This window comes from Stegostoma tigrinum, chromosome 6 (genome assembly GCF_030684315.1).
Source record: "Stegostoma tigrinum isolate sSteTig4 chromosome 6, sSteTig4.hap1, whole genome shotgun sequence".
Classification (NCBI taxonomy): domain Eukaryota; kingdom Metazoa; phylum Chordata; class Chondrichthyes; order Orectolobiformes; family Stegostomatidae; genus Stegostoma; species Stegostoma tigrinum.
Genome location: NC_081359.1, coordinates 95753060 through 95776677, shown reverse-complemented (window position 1 = coordinate 95776677; position 23618 = coordinate 95753060). Strand labels below are relative to the sequence as shown.

General features: G+C 42.9%; 2 protein-coding genes across 2 annotated transcripts in view; one reads left to right on the top strand and one right to left on the bottom strand.

The window, feature by feature from the left end:
* Window positions 1–1672, bottom strand: part of gabra5 (gamma-aminobutyric acid type A receptor subunit alpha5) — a 115415-nt gene extending 113743 nt beyond the window's left edge. Inside the window, exons 1-2 of the mRNA XM_048532664.2 lie at window positions 1249–1672; window positions 499–673 (exon numbers count right to left, since the gene is read on the bottom strand). Coding sequence (XP_048388621.2) covers window positions 499–673; window positions 1249–1507 — 434 coding nt within the window. The 5' untranslated portion in view covers window positions 1508–1672. The remainder of the gene's footprint in view (window positions 1–498; window positions 674–1248) is intronic.
* The window catches only part of gabrb3 (gamma-aminobutyric acid type A receptor subunit beta3), a 511154-nt gene that overhangs the window by 81098 nt on the left and 406438 nt on the right, over window positions 1–23618 (top strand). The window lies entirely within an intron of this gene.

Here is a 23618-nt window from a genome sequence, read left to right as displayed (position 1 = left end):
GGAGAAAAGAAATCGGAAACTACACTTAACACTAACTGTAGCGTAATCAAAATCATCTCGTTGATACCACCCGGTATATATCACAGAGGGTGAGTTTTACTTGGAAGGCTTTTAGTTGAAAGAGGCTAAACAACAGCTGAGATGTGTAGTCCAGTGGTAATAATCCTAGGCAGCTGTCACTATTGGTTCATTGGAGCGCAGGTTCAGAAGGTGGAAATACCCCTGAACTAGCCAGAATGTGCATGCTTGCTGCCCTCAGGCTGTACCGTTTCACCTCGTGTTCTGAGGAAGGATCAATGGACAGGTCTGCCAGACCTGCTGAGCTTTATATTCCAGCAATTTCTCTTTCCGTCTCACTTCAGCTGATGGCTACCAACTGCTTTCCTACAGCGCACGCCCCCCCCCCAAACCCCCCCCCAACCCCTCCCTCACCACCATACCCCCCCCCCCCAAACCCCCCCAGCTCCGCGACTCTTGACAAGCCACCGGCCAACTCACCTCGGGCGCCAGGTCAGGCTCGACACAAGGAGCAAGCACAGCTTGCTGAATCCTTCCAACCTCCCACTGTCCATGGCCACAGGTGAAAGACCCCAAATCCCGACTGGACGCTTGACAGGCCGCCCCCTCTCTCTCTCTCTCTCTCTAGATCCGATCAGCGCTGAACAAACCTGAGCTGAACAAACGCAATGGAGACTGTGATCAGTATGTCCCAGCCGAGGCGCTGACCCAGCAGAATCTATTACCTCAAATAGAGTAGGGGTGGAGGGGGAGGGGGGTGTGCACGCCTCATTTAAAGACCATCCATGTGGTGCCTCGCGTGGATTAGAGTCAGATTATAGCAACAACAAAAAAATACAGACCGTGTTAGTTGTCTGCTTAATGTGACTGTTTTCGTTTTAGCTACCATTCAGGGGCGTAGCACGATATGGACTAACACAAGGGACTGGAAAATACGCAACAATGACCCCAGCAAAGTGTTATTTTAGATACCAGTAGTTACACAATAGACACTCCAGCCTTTGGCATGAATTTCCAGTATATTAGGTGCCTAATAAAACCCCCACTACACACACACACACACACACACACACACCATCCTCCACACCGTCCGATCACTTATATCTATGTTTAGATACTTTTCCTAGTAGATCTGAGTGGACATGGCATTTCATATAATATGTGGAGACGGTGTCAAATGTGTATCTTATAAACGCACCACCCTCCCAGTGTGCTTCAAAGTTCAACTACCTTCAGTCACTTGGAGCTGTCCGTTCAGCACCAGTCCCTCAGGGGAGCTCGCCCAGGCTGCAGCTGGAACCGTCTCTCCGTGCTTCCCCTGGATTGCTCGGCTCGGGCTTTTCCTGCCGGCTGCTTTCACCATCGGGGCTCCGGGAGGGAGGAGGAACCGCGGCCCGTGTCCCTGCGCTCGCCGCCGGCTCCGCTCTAAGCCTGGGTGGAGAGCTGGAGAGCGTCCGCGCCCTCTGGGATCTCCCGGGTAGCCAATCATGTCCTCGCAGTTGGACCGGGGCTGGGCTTCACACACGAAACGGATAAAGCAATGCAGTTGGTAGAGGAAAGCGGCGAATGGGATGGGGCTTGGGCAGTGGGAGTTAGTGGGGGTTGGAAATGGGAGGTCTGTGGCAAAGTGAGTGGAGGAGGTAACCTTGGAAAGTCTTATATTAATAATGCACGGAACGACTGCACACAGAGGTGGAAAAGAGGAGTTTGCACAGGGCTGCTATTGTCCTGTAGAGTCGTCGACTTTTACCGGGAAGTGTGTTAGCTAACCTGTGACCAATCCACAGGGCACTGGCGGTATAGAGAGAGAGAAAGGCTGCACCCGCCTGTAATTCCTGGCCTCACAGAATCAATAGATGGTTCACAGCGCGGAAAGCGGCCATTCGTCCCGCAGTCTCTGCGCTGACTCTCCACAGGAACAAACTAGCTGATACCTACCCCCACCCCGTTCTAAACCACCCGGTCTTCTCCGGTAACCCCTTACACATCCCCGCTCCCCTTGTCTGTGAACAGCTCCTTTTTCCCAAGCTGTAACCTCACCGGACGAAAGTGGACTCTGGATTCATTAACTTGACGATTCCGGGAATATGACTTCGGAATCTTGACCGGGACAGCCGACGGATAATGGACTCAATTAAACCCTGATTGATTTGATGCATATTTATCCAGTGGCAGTGATGTACTCGAGGTATTGTAAATAACTCTAGAGGAGAAACTTGACTAAGAGAATAGGGAATGTATATAGAAACCAGATTGTAGGACGTTGTAAACGGCGAGAGATTGCAAGAAACTTGGCTCCGCGAAAATTATACACTGTTGTATAAACGACAGTTTTAAACAAGAGCACACGATTTAATATAGCTAAATGGAGAATTTGCGGCAGAACCGAGGCTGTGAGCGTGCGACTGTTTCCTGGGGAAACTGCCTGTGAAACAGTTAGGCTTGTAGAGATACTGCTAGAACCTGCATGTTTAGAATTAGTTGGGAACTAGATTGATGTGAAGATGCTGGTGTCGGACTGGAGTAGACCGGGTCAGAAGTCACATCACGCCAGGTTATAGTCCAACAGGTTTATTTGAAATCACGAGTTTTCTAAGCACTGCTCCTTCTTCAGATGATCAGAATCAGGAATTAGATTGTATACGCTGGGGGTATGTAGAGTCAACCGGTAAAGGTCCCATCATGGAGCGAACGCATTCCCTATTCTCCTGAACGTTAACGACTACTCTAATATCATAGCTGGGTCAGACTGTGAGAACTTAGTCCAGTCTGTAAGGGAAACCGAGTGGAGATCTCCACGGACATGTACTCCCTCGGCAGTGACGCTTTTCAGGAAGGGATAAATGAACAGGATTGATGGTTCAAGTCTCTCTGCCAGGCGAATGAATATTGTTTGTACAGAGAATGTGTCAAGTGGAAGAGATTGACAAATGTAAACCGGCACCCTCAAGGCAATAAAATCTGCAGTGGAGCGGATACTGCAAGGAATCGATGGAACTGTGGAGGGGAAATGGGCTACGTGAAGACTTATGCCTGTGATCATGCACGTCCATACTAAACTGTTCCGAAATTCACCAGTTTAGTATTATGATCTTCGTCTATAACAATCAATACGGCCTTTGTCTTGTCCTTAAGAGGAATTTGGAGTACAATAATTTTCATGTTCGCCTGGCCTCTTCCTGACTCAGAGGCCAGTGCTATGTTATGTCCCAATGCCACTTCAGCTTAAATCAGACACGTTGGCCAGCAATCGATCTTGTAAATGTTCACTCTGCAAGGCTTTCTTAAATTCCCACACCAAGAAAATAAATAGCTTCAAATCTGAACTAGATAGGGGAGAACAAGAAGTAATTTCAGTAAAGGACCTGATTTTTGTCATGCACTCACATTCGGAAGTGACCTTCTTTGTTGACTCCGCGCACGCGTGTTGATTTGTAGGTGCTGCGCTGAAGGACTTGGAGTCATAAATTAGATTCTTCACTGTACAACCTTTCGTTCCCTTCATGTCCGTCAGAGGGTGATAAAATCAGCACCCGATTTTGATCCATTCAATCCTCCACCCCTACCAAACGCTGGCTGGATCAAATCCTTGGAATTACTTCCTTATTGGCATTGGGGGTCTACATAGGGCACATGGAGTGCAGTAGTCCAAGACGGTAGGTCACCATCACCTTCTCAAGGGAATCTAGTAATGGACAACGAATACTGGCCTAACCAGCAACACCCACTTCCCATTTTTTTTAATTGTATAGAGTTAAAATAAGGCCAACTTGATACCTTCAATTACTTAATTAAATATCAAAGACTCAACCATCTCTTGCGTTATCACACTCCATTCTTCCTGGGACAGTTCTGCTCAGTATTTCCTCCGTTACAATTCACCCTCAGCACTGTCTCCTAGAGGCTTGGTTCCTTTTGGGAGCAATTACTGCAGATGCTGGAAACTGTACTGAAAACAAAACAAAAAGGCTGGAAATCACAGGAGGTCTCAGGCAGCATCCATGGAGAGACAGTAAGCTAGTGTTGGGAGTCTAGATGACTCTTTGTCAGAGCTGATGAAGACTCATATAGATTCGCTTGCTATCGTTCCAAGGATGCCGCCTGACCACTGTGATTTCCAGCTTTTTTTTATTTTCAGCTTAGCTCCTTTTCTTCACTGTGAATCAATCTGGGAAGTTCATCTGAGTTGCATCACTGCTTTGACATTGGGAAAAGCCATGAAACATATCTTACAATCTCAGATCTGATACAACTAACAATTATTTTCTTATTGTCAATTCTATTACAAGCCTGCACTGTCTCTGTCTACACTGTGACCCTTATTGTTCTTGACTTATCCAAGTCACTGTGAACATTTAAATCTGAACTTTGTTCACCTTTGTCCCTGTTAGATTCCAGTGGGCTGACCAATATGGACCTATTGCATCAGTACCATTTGAAATTAAGTCTTGGGCCATTACATCTAACTCCGTCTGTCTGTCTTTTCCAAGAACTCAAAGCTCTGCCATCCATGGAGCTTGTCATTTTAACTGTGAACAACGAGTTACAGGTTATTCTATTAAGATCTTATCTTGGGTTCATCTACCATTATTTCTTTATTTATCTCTTTCTGGTTACTATTGTGACCGTCAGCGCTGGGCTGCAACTTAGACCTTGACATATTTTCTGCCTGCAGTAGTAGAACATTGCCTGGGACATGATTCTATTTAACCTGGCACTTTTTTTGAACCATTAATATGCTATTGAAGATGGCCTTTTGGGTGTTATAACCTTCTGTAGAAACAGTTCAACAAGTGCCTTGTCTCTATGGTCCTGCAATGTGTTCCTCCTTCAGATAATGATTCAATTCACTTAATTGGCCAAGCCTCCACTACACTTGCAGGCAGTACATTCCACACCTTAGCTACTTGCTGAATGTAAATGTTTTTTTTTCCTGATGACATCATAGCTTTTTTGCCAAATACCTTAAATCTGTGTACTCAGAGTTCTTAATCATTCCACCATCTACTCTGTTCAGATCCCTCACGGTTCTGAATCGCTTTCTCAAATATCCTTTTAACCTTCTCCTCTCCAAGAACAGTCCAAACATCTCCTGCCTCACTTTGCACCTGAAGTTCCTCATCCCTGGAACCATTCTTGTGAAGCTTTTCTGCAACTTCTTCAATGCTTTCACATCCTTCTTAATATACATGCCTGGAAATAGGCAGAATATTCCAATAATAGATGAACCAGCATTTTATATGGTTTTAACTTCATTAATTAATAAAGCCCACAATACTGTGTGGTTTACTAATTTGTCCCTCAACCTGCAATGATTAATGCACAGAACCACCAAAGTCCCACTGCTGCTGCACTCCCTTCAGAGTTTTATATTGTCCTCCTGTTTGTTTCCTACTGAAAGGAATTACTTCACATTTCTCTGGATTAAATTTAAGACACCGCTTTTTGCCCATTCCACCAACCTGTTTATAGCCTATGAGACTAGATTAATTAAGGATATCTGGTCAGCATGGATGGTTTAGACCAAAGGGTCTGTTTCCATGCTGTACAACTCTATGACTCCACTGAAATTCTATATTCCAACCGCTAGATACACAATACTTTTGAGTTTTGTGTCATCTACACATTTTGAAATTGTGTCCTGTACACCAAGGTCAAGGTTGCTTATATATTGGGAGGTGCATTGTTTTTAACAGCAATCACTGGCCAACTTCACTATAAATCTTGCTGTGCCTGAAAAATAACATCTGATCATCACAATGCTGATTTTTACAACCTAATGATTTAATTTCTATTTTTTGACACTTTTATCCCATGAGCAATAGATGTCTTCACAAATCTGCTGTGCAGCCTTTTATTAAATGTCTGGTGTAGATGGAAGAAGGTTTTGTAAGTGGCAGACAGGTTTGTAAGGAGGTTTGGTGGCACCGTAAGTAGTGTCCTTGCCTGTGGGCCAGAAGCTCTTGGTTTGAATGCCACATTAGGATGTAATCAAGTAGTGTCCTTGCCTGTGGGCCAGAAGCTCTTGGTTTGAATGCCACATTAGGATGTAATCACCGTCGAAGGTGAGATGATAAAAATGGCCAAACTGGTCACTGTGAGCCTGTAAATCGTTCCAATAGGGCTGATGGCAGGTGCTAATTCTTGGAGATTATCTTGGGCAACGATTTGGCAGAAGCAATACAATGAAAGTCCATGATTCAGACCAGCAGATTTTGAGTTCATCTGTAGACATTTTTAAACTGGTCAATAGTTTTGTGAGACTGAAGACTCTTGGATTCTATTGAATGGAGTTTCATGGTATTTGAAAGCCAGAGCAGTGGATTGGTTTCTCCCCAGTTCCTGGACACAGATGTGGACAACCATAGAGAATACACTTTGGGACCATTCTGAATAAATACACCAGGTTAGGAATTCTTACTGCAGGAATGTTGGCTTTGGCTTTGCTTCGGGTGTGAAATACGTTTTGGAGATTTTGTTACTCTATAATGTAGAATACAGAATTGACCACTTCCAATCAGTTTGGAAAATGGAACAATTTGCTTTTAGCATGTGTTTGTATAACAACTAATGAAAAGAAAACAAAAACAACACAGTGGCCCTTTCCAGATAGAATTCACAGCAAATACGTCAATTTGTCACGATTGAAAACCCCAGTGTTTACCAATGTCACTGATGTTCCACAGGATTTTGCTATCTCTTATCAGTGATGTCAGACATCTCCCAGGGCTGTTTGCATTTTTGGTGCTTCTACCAATCTTCTTATGGTGCAGAATTTGTCTTCAGCTGTTTCCCTTAATGGTTCATCTAAATAACAAATGCAGAAAGCAGTTATCATTGTGGTAAATCTTTTAACGTTTTATACCAAGTCATAAACTGAAATAGTACACCCAACCCATCTGTTGTTTTTGGCTTTTGCTGCAAAATAAAGACACATTTTGTCAAGGCATTTTGTCTTGCACTCATCAGGGCAATTTGCAAGAATTCGCAATGCTTGCAAATCGCCCTGATAAATGCAAGACAAAATGTTTGTAGAACATATCTTTTTTTCCAGCCATAGTCAAGCGCTGTACTAGTAATTCAATCATTTTTTGTTTGTTTTTTCTCAACTTCAGTCACTGACAAGAATTGTTCTGGTCGCACATTATTACATGTTGATACATGAATTTTGTGTGGGAATGATAACCAGAGCTGTTAACATTACAGACTAAAAGACTTTCAACCAGGATTAAAGTCATAAAATCACAAAATCATATAGTACAAAAGAGGCCCTTGGTTCATCAAGTCTTCACCACCAAAAAATCTGCTTTAAATCTACACAAGTTCCATCTTCCAGCACTTGGCCCATAGCCTCGAATGTTCTGACATTTTATGTTGTTCATCGAAGTACTTTTTTAAAAAAAGATTGTGAGGTTTCCCACCTCAACTACCCTCCCAGGCAGTGCATTCCAGATTCCCAACACCCTGAAGCCCCTCTAAATCTCCTGTCTTTCATCTTAAAATTATGCCTTCTTGATATTGACCTTTCAACTGAGAGGCACAGTTGCTTTCTTTCCACCCTGCCCATGCTCCTCATGTTCTTATATACCTCACTCAGGTCCCCCTCCATATCACCTCCAGCCTTCACTGCTCTAAATAAAACTACTCAGCCTGTGGAATCTCTCTTTTCATACCCAAGACACTCTATCCCAGCTAGATATTAGCTCCGTTGTTTTTGAAGTGGTAACACATTTTCCAGGGTGGGGTGTCCAGAATTAAATGGGGTTCGTTTAAGGTGAGAGAGGAAAGATTTAAAAGGGACCTAAGGGGCAACCTTTAGACACAGAGGGTGGTTCATGTATAGCATGAGCTACAAGAGGAAGTGGTGTAGGTCGATACATTCACAACATTTAAAAGGCATCTCGGATGGGTATGTGAGTAGGAAGGGTTTAGAGGGACGTGGGCCAAATGCTGGCAAATGGGAGTAGATTATTTTCGGATAGCTAGTTAGCTTGAAAGAATTGACCGGCGGATCTGTTTCCATGCTGTTTAGCTGTATGACGCAGGTTTTTATTTTTACAAAAAGAAAAGTTTCACCATTTCAGATTGAGATTGACTTCGCCCCAGTCTGACACCCAGCGAGGATTACCTTCTGTACAATAACGTAAACTCAGAGATCGCGGTTAAAGTTGCTGTGTCTCGCGGGACCTGCCGTTGAGCATAGAGTTGGCAACAATATAGAATAACTGACTAACGGTTTGCTTGCTTTCCTGCTTTTCACACGCGGCAACTTTTAAAAAAATTCGATTTGAAAAAGAAATGTTTGAACCTATTATTTCCATTAGAGGGAGCGCTAAGTCTCTGAATTAGATTGATCAGAGCATCCAGGCTTGAGGAAAGGAAAGTTACGTTAACAGTTCCAGGCTTGACTTGTGTTAAATGATGCTTAACAGTAAAATGCTGGGGAACAGCAGCGATGCAACTTAATTCTGCCATACGGCTCGCTGATGACAGCAACGCTCATTCCGTTCTCTGAAAAGACGTCCTCATGTACTCTATTTTTTTAAAATAGACTTTTAAATGCATAGATCAAAATGTTTCGGACAAATGCATTCTTCTTAACATCCCGCTGAAAAGGATCGTTTCTCCATCTTTATGCTGCCGGCAGTAACTTTTTAATGAGGCAAACTTGGTTCATTTTACTGGGGACCCCCAGGTTATTTCATGCGTACGGAATGCATTGTGGAGCTGAGGGAACACAGCAGGCCAGGCAGCGTCACAGGAAGCAGGAGAGTCGATGTTTACCCGAAACGTCAGCTTTCCTGCTCCACTGATGCTGCCTGGCCTGCTGTGTTCCCCCAACTCCACGCTGTGTTCACTCTGACTCAGCATCTGCAGTTCTTGCTATCTCCGATGCGGAATGCACTGTCATGTGCCACTGCTTTCTCTGTACAATAGGAATCTGCAATGTTATGAATCGCCAGGTTCATACATGATGTGATATCTGCATTACAATGCAGTAATCCTCGACTGTGTGTCCATTTGCAATACATTGCTTCGCCTGTGTTTCAGGCGGACTTGGAGATTTGCGAGTGGCCTTAATGTTAATTTACCTCCCAACAGTGTGAATAGCTAGCCTCGTTTGCTTTTCACTTTCCAACATCGCTGGAGGAATTTCAAACCATTCTCCTCCTTTGCCTGGGCAATTTGCTGACTCCGCCTGGTTTGGGCTGACCACAATGTTAGACCATCTAATGGGGCTTTCTACCATTGTGCCATGATGCTAAACAGCAGTTAGGATTTTGTTGACTTTGCAATTTGTGTGTGTGTTTTAATGTAGGCTACTTTCCGAACTTGAGCGTCAGGAGCCTAAATGTCTCTTTAAAAAATTAAGCTGAGCGCTGGCGCCGGATCTCACAGCCTCTCTGCCTCAATTTCTAGGCTGTGAACTAACTATCCAGTCCCCAATCTCCTTCAGTTCCCTTTTTCCAGAAGGAAATATCGGCCTGGTGTTGTGTACTTTCATATGGAACTCCAGTATGACGTTCATTTCCAAGTTTAATTTTGCTTTGCTTATGTTACTTTGTGTTTACGGACCACCTGACTAACCGGCTCAGGGCCAAAATAACAGGCACTGTGCTCAGAACAGCAAATCCCACAAGGCCCGTAGACTCTGCTCAGGTGCGCAAAGCTCCCAGCCACAGTGGCTGTGCCCAATGTAGTTGAATTCACAGAATGGCGCCGTTCCGATTAGCCCAGACAGCAGTTAAGAGTCAACGGTATTGCTGTGTGTGGAGTCACATGTATGCCAGACCAGGTAAGGAAGGTAGTTTTCCTCCGTAAAAGAGTGCAGATTTACGTTGACAATTGGCAATGCTTTCATGGTCATCCTTAGACACTTAATTCCAGATTTTTATTGAATTCAAATTCCTCCGGATTCAAATCCAGATCCCCAGTACATAATCTGAACAAACCACGAGGACATGACCTCGCCCTGACAGAACGTAAAGAGCTCCCTAGAGCTTTTCCTGCATTCATGACACTACAACATCACTGACATTTGCTTGAGTACTTTCTGATTAGACAAACAAAATTCTAGGTCATTTGGAATGGCATCCAGAAATCATTCACTTTGGCATTAATTGACATTGTTCTGATAATTAGATACACCTAACCACAGATTCCAAGTCTTTTCCATCTCTGACACATAGAGACATTCTGTAGCCTCCTGACTGTTGTTTATTTCAGGCTGTAAACTCGAAGCAATAAGAATGACCTTCTTTCAAATTCATGCCTTAAGTTGAAAAACATAAAAGTCTTTTTTCACCATCTACAGAGTGACATTATAACTTATTATAGCCAATTTCTGTGTCACATTTTATTTTCATTATTTTACAGAGAAAAATCCATCTATTCCAGTCTGAAATTTAATAATAGACTGGACTCAACATAATTGCCCAGTCCAAAGCAATGAGGTAAGTTAACTAGAGCTTCACCTTCTTCGGTCACTGACAGCATGCCTTTATCAATCATTTCAAACGCAGATAGTACAGATATTCATTTTCAAATTATTCTTTTTATCCTTCTTTCTCAAATACATGGTGAGCTTCCATGTGCTTTTCTTGTCTCTTTTCCTTGAATCCCACTCCTCAGCATTGAGTTTGTTGTATTTCATTTTGAATCCATGGCTCTGACAAATTGAAGGAATTTATAAATAAAACAAAGAACTGCGGATGCTGGAACAGAAACAAAAACAGAAATTGCTGGCAATTCATCAGTTTTGATGATGTCACTGGACTTGAAATACGAACTCTGCTTTCTCCCCATAGATGTTGCCAGACTTACTGGGTTTTGCCAGCCATTTCTGTTCTTATTTCTCCTCTGCAAGTCCGTATCCCTCAGTTTTTAAAGGCCTTTCAACCATTTTTAAAATATTGTCCTCTGATGCTGTCCAATTTCCTTTAAGTTTAAAACACAATATAAGCCCTTTATGTCTGAAGCATGACCACCCACTTTGAAACACTGCTATACTTTTCTACATCAGTCATTTTGCCATGGATTCAATGTGATTAGCTGCTCCCTCAATAAACTTCATATCTCTTGGGAACTTGGAGGTGATTTTATCTTCCAGTTATGTAGATGTATGTAAAGAGGTGCAGTCAATGTTGTGGGGTAGTTCCTTATTATTGGACAGAGAGTGCTTCTCATTGTGTTAGTTAGCTGAATTATGTCACATACCACCAGATGTTCTAAGTGTCCTCAATCGGCAAGCAATTATGTAGCTCAATACTCCATTATTTAGGCTATAAACTACAGGAGAACGGACACTACTTGTTACAAATATCAAATCTTTGACATTAAAAATGATTTTAAAATGAACTATATCCAAAAATAAAGCCATTTTTCTCAGGGGGTAGTGGCAAAGTGGTAACCAGGCACCCAGGCTGTCATTCTGCTTACATGGTTCTGAATCACAGAATAGCAGATAGTGAAATTTGCATTCATCAAAACTCAACTTTAAAGCTAGTCTAATAGCAGCCATATTACCCCTAAAACAATTGTACAACTATAGGAATGGAGATCTGATCCTAGAATCCCTACAGTACAGAAGCAGGCCATTTGGCCCATTGAGTCTGCTGCAATCTTTTGAAGAGCATCCTGCCCTGACCCACTTCCCCCAACCTTATTTTCTGTAACCCTGATCTTTCCATAATTAATCCACCTAACCTACACATCCCTGGACACTATGGGCAATTTAGCATGGCCAATCCAGCTCACCTGCACTTCTTTGCACTGTAGAAAGAAACCAGAGCACCTGGAGGAAACCAATACAGGCATCGAGAGAACATGCAAACTTCACACAGACAGTCACCCAAGGATGGTATTGACTATGGGTCCCTGGCTCTATGAGCTATCATGCTGTCATGATATCCTTACAAAGTTTGACGTACATGTGACTCACTCTTAACTGTCCCTCTGAAATGGCCCAGCAAACAATTCAATTCAGGAATAGCTAGGGATGCTTTCCCGGCCAGTGATGCCCACATCTACTGTAAGATTAAAAAAAGTGTACTATATTTCAGCTGGTCAGCTCATGTTCAAAGCAGTGACTGCCACACAGGAACAGCCATCAAATAAGTAGACATTGGAAATGGTCTGAGTAGATGAATGGCTCTACTTGCTGCATGATCTGTTAACTGAATGTTGCTCCAGGAACAATGGTACAAATCAATTTAGACAGATGGAGGTCCTCAGTGTACAACGTAATGTGCCTTCTCTACACCTCAAGCAAGCGTCCAAGGGAAACCAATTTGAAGAAAGAAAGAATCCCATAAAGCATCCATCATAGAGAAAAATGCATTTTGTGACATTGAATGTGAAGCATTGGGACCTAGTCTGTGTGCCCACTAATGGACTCAATAAGAGACGAGGCAGCTATTGATTTTCTTGCCTCTGTGGCTGAAGTCACAAAGAAACTGAAGCTGCAGCCTATTAGCCTCTCATCCACTAAGTAGGGATCCATTACAGTTGATGAAAAGAGAAAGTGAGCTGTTAAGCAAAAGCAGTGGGTCTTTAATGCAGTGCCTGAAGTTTCTTAGGAACAGTTGGCAGTACATCGTAATTTACTTCAGCAGTGACTGTGTCATAAGACTAAAGGGCTCTGAGTCAGAAAGTCATGCATTCAAGCCCAACTCCATGACCTGAGCACTGATCTAAATTGGAAAATAAGATTAGTTTGGGAATGACTGCAGGACATCTATTAATTTTAGTATTTACTGTTTGTTTTATTGATTAATAATCAGTTGTGTATTATTACTCAACAAAAAATTAACAAATTAAGTTCATTAATCATGTATTATGTCCATATCCATAAATCTAGTAAGTGCTGGATTCTTGGTCATTCTCTGTCATAGTATGTGTCTTTTGCAGGAATATTGGATTCTGAAGGGGATATAAAACAATTGTTCCTGAGTTTATTTACTAGAGGTGTGTTTCAAAGAATTGTGTATCTCCAGACTCTGGTTTCCCATCTGCGAAATTTACTGGGGAAAATATCACAGGTCAGCATTGTGTAATGTCCTAACATGAACACCAGACAAGTAATGAGAGTACGATAGTGAGAAGTCTGTTGTATAACTGCCTCATAGACTCATTGTCTGACAAATAGAAACTTGCTTTGCTACAGGAATATTGTAAGATACTTAAATGACTTTCATACCCTAATCCACTTATTGACCCCATCTGTCCCTTACCTCCCATTTGTAGCAGAATGGAAAATCTATTTAATACTAACACTGGAAGCGTAAGGAAATGTGGGGATTTTTCAACTTAGAGAAATGTAATTTAACTGCAAAACATTAACAGTAAGGCAGTGAAATGTCAGGTCTCAATCTCACACATTTGTTTTGTGGACTGAATGTGTCATCACATGTGCTGAGGTTACATTTCTTTTAGGTGTTTAATCTGCTCGCTTGAAATTCGTGGATGCCTTTCTAAATAATTAGAAAGATTATAGGCAATTTTAAGGCCTACCAAAAACCTTTACAATAGCTAGGCACCAATTCTGAATCTGGTGGACAAGTTATAGATGCAGGTAGCCCACTGGGTTCCCTTTCTGAAGAAGGGATAATCACCATTCTCAGGTTAGTGAGTGGTTAATTTATTAAGAGTGCTATTTGTGAACCTTTTGCAGATTTAGCTGCTGGGACTTGAAGTTTGTTAAAGTAATTTGTGAGTCATCGGGGTGTTTTGATCAGAGGCTTCTGACAAACGTCTGATTGTTGGTATGCCAGTCAGTAGCACTCTCACCTCTGAGTCACAGTGATCTGAGACACATGTGCCCCTGCTAGACTCACACACTAAAAATCAAGGTTGGCACTCCAATGCAGTCCTGAGGCAGAGCTGCACAGTTAGAAGTGCCAGTTTTTGCATGAGGTGCTAAATGAAGTCTGTACTTGTCTGATCAGGTGGATGTCACAGATCCCGCTGCATGATATTGAAGAAGAACAGGAAGGTTCTCAACAGGGTTCTGGCTAATCTTTAACCTTCAATCTATATCACTAAAGAAACGAGTTATCTGCTTAATACCACAATATAATAACAATGACTGTACGTCAAAAGTATCTGACTGGCTGTAAAACACTTTTGAGATGTCCAGTGGTTGTGAAAAGCGTGAGATAAATACAAGAAACACAATCATAAACTTATGGAAATAGTCAGCAGGCCAGGCAGCATCTCTAGAGAGAAAGCAGAGTTAATTTTTCAAGTCCAGTGAGCCTTCTTCAGAACTGCTTCCACCAAACATGGAGCATCATTGGCTATACACTAAGCTGTGTGTAGTCTACTATGGGAGCCTGCACTTTACATGAATTGACCAATTTGTCTAACCAGAGTACAACAACCTGCAGTCTGTCACAATTGGGTTGAATTCTGATGGGATTTGAGTGGTTAGATGCTGAATGGATGTTTCTCCCTATGAAAAATTCTAGGGTCTGGGGGAGCAATTTCAAAATAAGGGGCCTTTCACTTATCTTGGATGTCAGGAGGAATTTCGTCTTCAAAGTGTCAAAGGTCTTTGAAATTCTTTTCTACTGACAACAGTGGGCCATTTTATGTATTCCAGAAAGAGTTGTCAAGATTTAGATTTACAGGGGGAACAAGGATTATGGGATGGGGCACAGCAGGAAAATGGAGTTTAAGGAAACAACCAGATTAACCATTATCTTACTGAATGATAAGACAAGACCTGAGGTCTGTTCCTCCTCTGACTTGTAAAAATTTTCATGATTCTGTGAATTATTTCAGTTTGATACCAGAATTGGAACTGGGTTGGGAATCAGAGGAAGCAGGCGTACAATTTCGCGCCAGCATTGCTAAGCACTTAAGAAAGAACAAGAATAAAGAACAAAGAAAATTACATCACAGGTACAGGCCCTTCAGTCCTCCAAGCCTGCGCCAATCGAGATCCTCTGTCTAACCTGTCATCTATTTTCTAAGGGTCTGTGTCCTTTTGCTCCCTGCCCATCCATGTACCTGTCCAGATGTATCTGAAAAGACGCTAACGTGTCTACCACCTCCGCTGCAACGCGTTCCAGGCACCCACCACCCTCTGCGTAAATAACTTTCCACGCATATCTCCCTTAAACTTTCCTCCTCTCACTTTGAACTCATGACCCCTAGTAATTGAGTCCCCCACTCTGGGAAAGAGCTTCTTGTTATTCACCCTGTTTATATCCCTCATGATTTTGTAGACCTCAATCAGGTCCCCCCTCAATCTCCGTCTTTCTAATGAAAATTATCCTAATCTACTCAACCTTTCTTCATAGCTAGCACCCTCCATACCAGACAACATCCTGGTGAACCTCCTCTGCACCCTCTCCAAAGCATCCACATCCTTTTGGTAAGGTGGTGACTAGGACTGTACACAGTACTCTAAATGTGGCCAAACCAAAGTCCTATACAACTGCAACATGTCCTGCCAACTCTTGTACTCGATACCCCATCCGATGAAGGAAAGCATGCCATATGCCTTCTTGACCACCCTATTGACCTGTGTTGCCACCTTCAGGGAACAATGGACCTGAACACCCAGATCTCTCTGTTCATCAATTTTCCCTAGGACTTTTCCATTTACTGTATAGTTCACCCTTGAATTAGATCTTCCAAAATGCATCAGCTCGCATTTGACCGGATTGAACTCCATCTGCCATTTATCTGCCCAACTCTCCAATCTGTCTATGTTCTGCTATAATCTCTGACAATCCCCTTCACTATCTGCCACTCCACCAATCTTAGTGTCATCTGCAAACTTGCTGATCAGACCACCTACACCTTCCTCCAAATCATTTACGTATATCACAAACAACAGTGGTCCCAGCACAGATCCCTGTGGATCACCCCTAGTCACAGGTCTCCAATTTGAGAAACTCCCTTCTATTACTACTCTCTGTCTCCTGTTGTCTAGCCAGTTTTTTATCCATCGAGCTAGCACACCCTGGACCCCATGTGACTTCACTTTCTCCATCAGCCTGCCATGGGGAACCTTATCAAACGCCCTACTGAAGCCCATGTATATGACATCTACAGCCTTTCTCTCATCAATCACCTTTGTCACGTCCTCAAAGAATTCTATTAAGTTGGTAAGACATGATCTTCCCTGAACAAAACCATGTTGCCTGTCGCTGATAAAGACAGTTGAACTTCTAACTTTATTTCTTAATTTTTCTACGTAATGCTAAGAAGGAGTGTAATGCTGAACTTTTAACTTTCTTTCTTTATTCTTCTACTTTGAACCTAACATTTTGTACCTAGGTAACTTTGCACCTAAGATGGCACTGGGAATGACGACATTGTATAGTTTTAACTATACTCATGTACTTGAGTACACATGACAAATAGTATCTAATTCCAATTCTAGCTCTATTCTTATATGATTACGTAAGAAACAGGAGAGAGAATAGACCATTTGGTTCCTCGAGCTTGCCCTGCCAGTCAATATTATCATGGCTCAATTCACCTTCCATGCCAGTTCCATAATGCCCTTAACTCCACACAATCTACCCACCTCCTCTTTAAATAATGTCGCCTGCATAACTCTTTGGGGCAGAAGTCCAGACTTGAGAGAGGACTCATGCCGCCTCCTAGGTGCCAGTGTGAGTTGTGTGAGTTGGTACACCAGCAGTCCTGCAGATCTATAGGAGAGGAGATTGTGTGAGTGCTTTGCTATCTTTGAAACCCCTATTATGATAAATAAGTTGCAAAGTTGTAGATTTATTCAAAATCTTGGTATGCATCCATTGCTTCAGAGAATGATTGTTAGTGACCAAATTGCATTGAGGTTACCATGTCCTTATTCTGGCACACTTGTGCTTATTGTATCACCTGGTACTGATCCCTCCAAGTTATTGTCTATTAGGGGAGCCAATCGCCTAGTGGTGTTATGGCTGGACTGTTAATCCAGAGACCCAGTTAATGTTCTGGGCACCCGGGTTTAATTCCCATCAAGGCAGATCGTGGTATTTGAATTCAGTACAAATGTGGTATTAAGAGTTTAATGATGACTGTGAATCCATTGTCTGTTGGAAAAATCCTTCTCGATCACTAATGTCATTTAGAGAAGGAAAGTGTCAACTTTACTTCGTCTGGCTTACCTGTGACTCCAGACCCAATGTGTTTAACTAGTAATTGCCATCAAGTCAATGGTCCTGTGAATGAATAAAAAAGGTGGCATGAGAAGCTAGTCTCAGAGCTGGTTCTAAGAAGCTTACTGATGAGTAATGGTGCATCTTAATGTCTTCTTCTGCCTCAGAGCACATGAGGATGTGGAAAGAGAAAGTAGAGAATACGGTTAGCAAATGGAGGCAATGGTATTAGAAAGACATCTTATCACCACCTGTTAAAGTCACTCAGGGATTGGACAATAAATGGTGGTCCAGCCTATGAAGCACACATCCCCTAAATGAATTATTAAAAATAATGTCAGCATCAAATAGTTGCTCAATGTGGAACCTCGGATGTGTACATGAGAGGTAATTTAAAGTGTGAGCAGTGTCAGCTTCTGAGCTTGCATGTGCCATAAGGAGGTGGAATGCTGGTGGGTTATACAGCGATTTGAGGAAAGTGAAACTTGGTGAATCATGATGTTCATTGGTACTGTTACACTAAAGCAGTGTAAGGCTGTGCTGACAATAATGAGACTGTGCATGGGCACCTTGCCTTAACAGCTCAGATTGGGTCATTGAGTTATTAGTCATTGGTTTGGTTGTTAGCACAGCCACTGCTGAGTCAGAAGGTTGTGGGTTCATGTACCACCCAGAGATGAGTACACAGAATCCTGGGCTGGCACTCAAGTGCCGTGTGGCAGCACCAAGAGAATGATGATATCTTTCAGTTATCTTTGAGCTGAGTCATCAATCCATGGTCTGGTCTGTTCTCTCAGGTGGATATGAAAAAAAACTAAGGCAGTATTTAGAGTCTTATCCCTGATGATCTAGCCAAAATTTATTCCTGAATTAACATCACAGAATATATTATCCGATCATTATAGTGCTGCAGTTTGTGGGACATGCTGTCTGTAATTTTACTGATGTCTTTTTTGCATTACAACAGTGATTCCACTTTGACAACACTTTCAGATATCTACTAGTTGTAAGCTAAACTATAAAAATGCAAGTCTTCCTTACTTTTACATCCACCACTGCTTCCAGGTTCAAAAGGTGAAGTTTTGGACATTGACAAAGTTATGACCAAGGAGGAACACACAGCCTTCCTCTCGTCCCATTACTCCATGGGTTATAACATAAATTTAATTGTTTTATCCAGTTCTTGCTATGGCCAATTATACGCTTCCCCTTTTTTAAAAATTAGACTTAAAAATATCCATCAACCGCGTTTCTTTAACAATCAAAAGTTGTCATAAAACAAAACTCGTTCAACTAAGTTGCAAAGCTGATGAACTGAGAAACAAAAGTAAAAATGCTTGCTCCGCTAAATCAACCAAAATGCATACATACACCAAGTAAAGGGGAAGAAATTGATTTCTCTCTGCAACTCCTTTTTAAGAGATCACAAAGCCAAGATTCATCCTCTACAACAGATCGCCTATTGAAGTGTTGATGCAACTCAGACTGACAGCTCCCCTATTAATTTTAGAACAAGGACTAGCCTGAATGGGGTTTGTGCTTCTCACTGACATAATGCCTATTTTGGAATTAATTGAAAAATCCCAATAAATTTTCAAAAAATGTATGTTTTTATCTGACATATCAATGTGAAGTGTATTTCTGAAACATAGCAAGGTAGTAACAAGGGGCTGATGAAAGATTGGACAAAATTGTGCAAAGAAATGTCAGTCTTAAAGGATAGTTGTGTAATTAATGTTAATACAGGAGATATTTCTGATTGTGATTTTGAAGGAAAATGTTGTTTCGAGAGAGAGAATAGAAAACACTTAAATGCAATAAAATCATGGGTTTCACTCAGGTTTGATCCTCGACATACGGCAACAAAACAGGAGATAAAGGTTTGACAGCAAATTTAAGGAGCAATAGATCAATGTTGCTTTGTTATGTTAGTGAATTTCAACTGTCCTTTTATTAAATATTCTGGTGTTCGAGGTGGCTGGCATTTTTATTGGTTTGTAGTGAAAGGAGATTTTTTTAAACAGAGTGCAAAGTTATGAATGGAAGACCATTTTAGCCTAAACTACCGTCATACAGGATTCTTTGGTTCAATGTGATGGATGAATGTGTTTTGAAATTCCACACCTTGACACGCAGGGTATGAAGGGTCATGGGGATGGGAGGAGGGACATAGCTTGACTCAGAGAGCAGGATGCATGAAAGGACATAGTTTGGCATGGAAAGTGTGGATGGTAGAGAAGTATAGTTGGAATGGATATCATGAGCGGCCATTGGAACGTGTGGAGGAGTGTGGCTTAGCGTGTTGGTCAGGATTAAGAACTTGTGAATTTATCTGTCAAAAGGCAGTCTCATGCAGACTATAATTAACAGCAGTTCTGAGAAGCAGTGAGCTGTGAGTCCATTAGAGGCTGCCTCAAGTCCATGAAACTTAGTATTTGGCTACCGTGACAATGGAGCTAGCCGAAGAGGGATCACAGGGTGCAGGCTGTCAAAATGAACCGGACCACACTCGTGACGGTGCAGTAGGGAGAATTGAAAAATCTGGGAGTGGATCAGGATTCTTGGAATCGGGTTCTGACTGCAATTAGCACCTCTCCCCATGTGTTGCTGATGCAATGAAAAGTGAGTCGGATAGTGATGATTTGTGGATAAATATTGGCCAGGAAACTGGGGTCAGTTCCCGTGCTGCTTTCCAAAGTAGTGGCTTGGGATCTTTTATGTTCAACTGAAAAGGGAGATGGGGCCTCAGTTTTACCCTTCGTACAAAAGGCAGCTCGTCCAATAATGCAACCCCCCGCCATCCCACACCACCCCACACTAGCACTACAGTGGGATATCAGCCTTCATTTTAGTGCTGAAGTCCTGGAATGGAACTCGAATCTAGAAACCTGTGATTCAAGGTAAGTGCAGAACCAACCGCTCCACTTTGACACAGCAGATGAGAAAGCTTTCTCAAGACCCAGAAAGTGTTTGATAAAACATTTTTAAGCTGTTGATTGAAAAGAAAAATTTCATGGAATTATAGGAATATTAGTTCATTCAAAGGTATTTATTTGGAATTATAGAAATAAAGTATTGGCAATAACAGGAGGAGGTCTGATTTGGAGCAGCTGCGAGTGGAGATTTACAGCATTTTGTACATGTACCATCATTATTTATTTCCATAAGTAGTCCATGAAGAGTGTTGTGGTTGGTTCGCTCACCGAGCTGGTTCATTAGTTCTCAGACATTTCATTAACCTGCTGGGTAACATCATCAGTGCAGCCTCCAATGAAGCACAATTACATTTTTCCACCTGATATTTAAACTCTGGGGTCCTTTCGAATTGGTTACCTCATTTCCAGTTTTTCTTCACAGTGGTGTATATATAGGGCCTAATTCTACATGTTTAGTGATGGCCTTCTTAGTGGAGAACCAAGCCTCTAGAAATTCCCATGCTTGTCTCTGGTCTGTCCTAGGATCCTGATGATGATCTTGACCCTATCCTCCAATCTGTCTGTAAAGGAAACCAGGACAAAACAGCACTTAAAGCCACAGCATCATCACAAATGCTATTGACGGTTAGATTCCAATATGTTACAGATTGCCTAGTGCTTGAATGGCACAAATATAACTGTTACTTACAACTCAAGCCTAAGTATTGCTGAGGCCTAGTTGCATAAAGGCACAGACTCTTTCTGTATCTGAGGAGTGGCACATGATATTGAACATTGTACAATCATCAGCAATGAAGGGAATGTGAAACATCAAGCTCAAGGATGGTTCACCCTTAAGTCACTTTACCTTGAAGACGTCCTGTAGGGGTGCTCTGGAACTGAGAACATTGACCTCCAGCCAATCCATCTGGTGGAAAGTTTAAAGCCACATTCACACTGATTTCAATATTACTTGGATTCTTTGATGCTAAACTCTGTCCTTGATGGGAAGGCTATTGTTGACTGTCACTTTCTCAGTATCTAGAGTCCAGCTCTTTTATTCATGTTTGACCCAAGGTTGTAATGATATCTGGAGTTGAGTAGCATTGACAGACCACATGCTGCTCATCAGGGAACGGGTCAGTGCTATGTAAGTACAGCTTCATTGCTGCAGTGCAAACTTCCATCACTCTGATGATTGAGAATAAACTGCTGAGTGGCAATTGACCAGTTTGAGGTCATCCTGCTTTTACAAAGAGCAAAGAGCAGAACAGCACAGAAACATGCCCGTTAGCCCACTGAGACTGCGCTGACCTATGATGCCTTTGTAAATGAAATATCTACACAGAGGCTGGTATTCTGTCATTAAATCACCCTTTATTTACATGTGCACAATATATAGGCTCTGACCAACCAGCTCAGAGCCAGTCCCTAGAATGAGGAGACTCTTTGAATCTCCTGTCAGCCATGACTCCCTGAGTCACCCAGGTTAACAATCCCAATCAAGGATCACATAGTCAAAGGGATCCACGTGGCCCTCATTCCCTCATTACAATCCTGCTGCACCCCCACCACACCCACCATCCCCCCAAGCCCAGGGGTGTAGGCTTATTTTTTATCTTGTAGCTTCTCCTGGGACATTTTCACTGCGGGTCCGGTTCCTTTGACTCAGACTCGGAAACAGGCAGCATTTACCAGACCGTAGCCAACTTCTTCTGCCTGGAGCATCTCGGGAAAGACTCATCCTCTTCTTCTGGTGGTAACAGTATCAAAACTGCAACTGCTTGGGCTCTGAGGTTTCTTCCATGCTAGATAGAAGGGGAGACTTTCTTAAAGCTTTTCTGGCTATTCTGCGAGCCCAGGTATGTCTAATTCCTGCCCCGCTTGCGAGGTGGTAGCTTTCAGGTGACCTATATTTTTGTTCAGGACCACCTCACCCACCCAAACTTTGTATTTCAGGGGTCTTGACCTGAAGTCGGCTTCACCTTGTACCCATGCAGGGCCATTTCCATGGTTTCAACATCAAATTTTGTTCCCTGAAGTAACCTGTCTCTTTCGCTTCATGGAGGCATGTGACCAGCATTGGCATGAATGCTGCTTCACCCTCCCCTGCTCCAGATCTGGGAATATCAAGTTTCACCTGGTGTTGAGAGTTCTCCACAAATTCAACTCTGCAGGACCTACCCCTGTTGTTGTGTGAGGGGTGGTCTTACAATCAAATAAGAACCAGGACAGTTGGTATACAGTGACAATGACGTTGACAATTGATAATGGGAACTGCAGATGCTGGAGAATCCAAGATAATAAAATGTGAGGCTGGATGAACACAGCAGGCCCAGCAACAAACTATTCCCACTCCCCCTCCCATTCTTTAGATGACATGTCCATCATGGGTCTCCTGCAGTGCCACAATGATGCCATCCGAAGGTTGCAGGAACAGCAACTCATATTCTGCTTGGGAACCCTGCAGCCCAATGGTATCAATGTGGACTTCACCAGCTTCAAAATCTCCCCTTCCCCACCGCATCCCAAAACCAGCCCAGTTCGTCCCCTCCCCTCACTGCACCATACAACCAGCCCAGCTCTTCCCCTCCACCCACTGCATCCCAAAACCAGTCCAGCCTGTCTCTGCCTCCCTAACCTGTTCTTCCTCTCACCCATCCCTTCCTCCCACCCCAAGCCGCACCCCCATCTCCAACCTACTAACCTCATCCCCCCTCCTTGACCTGTCCGTCTTCCCTGGACTGACCTATCCCCTCCCTACCTCCCCACCTATACTCTCCTCTCCACCTATCTTCTTTTCTCTCCATCTTCGTCCGCCTCCCCCTCTCTCCCTATTTATTCCAGAACCCTCACCCCATCCCCCTCTCTGATGAAGGGTCTAGGCCCGAAACGTCAGCTTTTGTGCTCCTGGGATGCTGCTGGGCCTGCTGTGTTCATCCAGCCTCACATTTTATTATCTAGGTGGTTTCTTTGAGCCTGCTTTCAACATTTGGACTGCTCTTTCCACCTGAAAATTGGATTATGGATGGTATGGAGATGCCCAAATGTGCCAAATGCCATTCGACTTTAGAAAATATGCAAAATCTTTGTTAGTGAATTACATCCCATTGTCTTTGTATCGCAAACAATGCTCACAGCTTTTCAGTCATCATCTCTAAGTTGGCCGAATGAAGTCTACGCATGTCCAAAAGGGCATCCACAATGACCAAAAACGTTGAGCCCTTGGAAGGGCTGGCAAAATGAAAGTGTAACCAAGCTCAGGGCATACCTGGCCATTCCCACAAAAGTGGGAGAGCTGCTGGCAGTGACTTTTGCCCTTGTTGGCACTCTGGGCAGTGCCCCACCAATGTAGCTATATCAACATCCAAACATGTCCACCAAACATAGCTTCTTGCCAACATTTTGGAAATTCCTGGTTGACCCTGGTGGCGTATGTGGCAGCGTTCCTTGTTTGGGACAATCACTCTTGCTCGCCATAGTAAACTGCCATCCCCTATGGTGATCTGATCACATCAGGTCCGAAAGGATTTCAAGTCCATTTGTAATGGCCCTTTTGTTTACT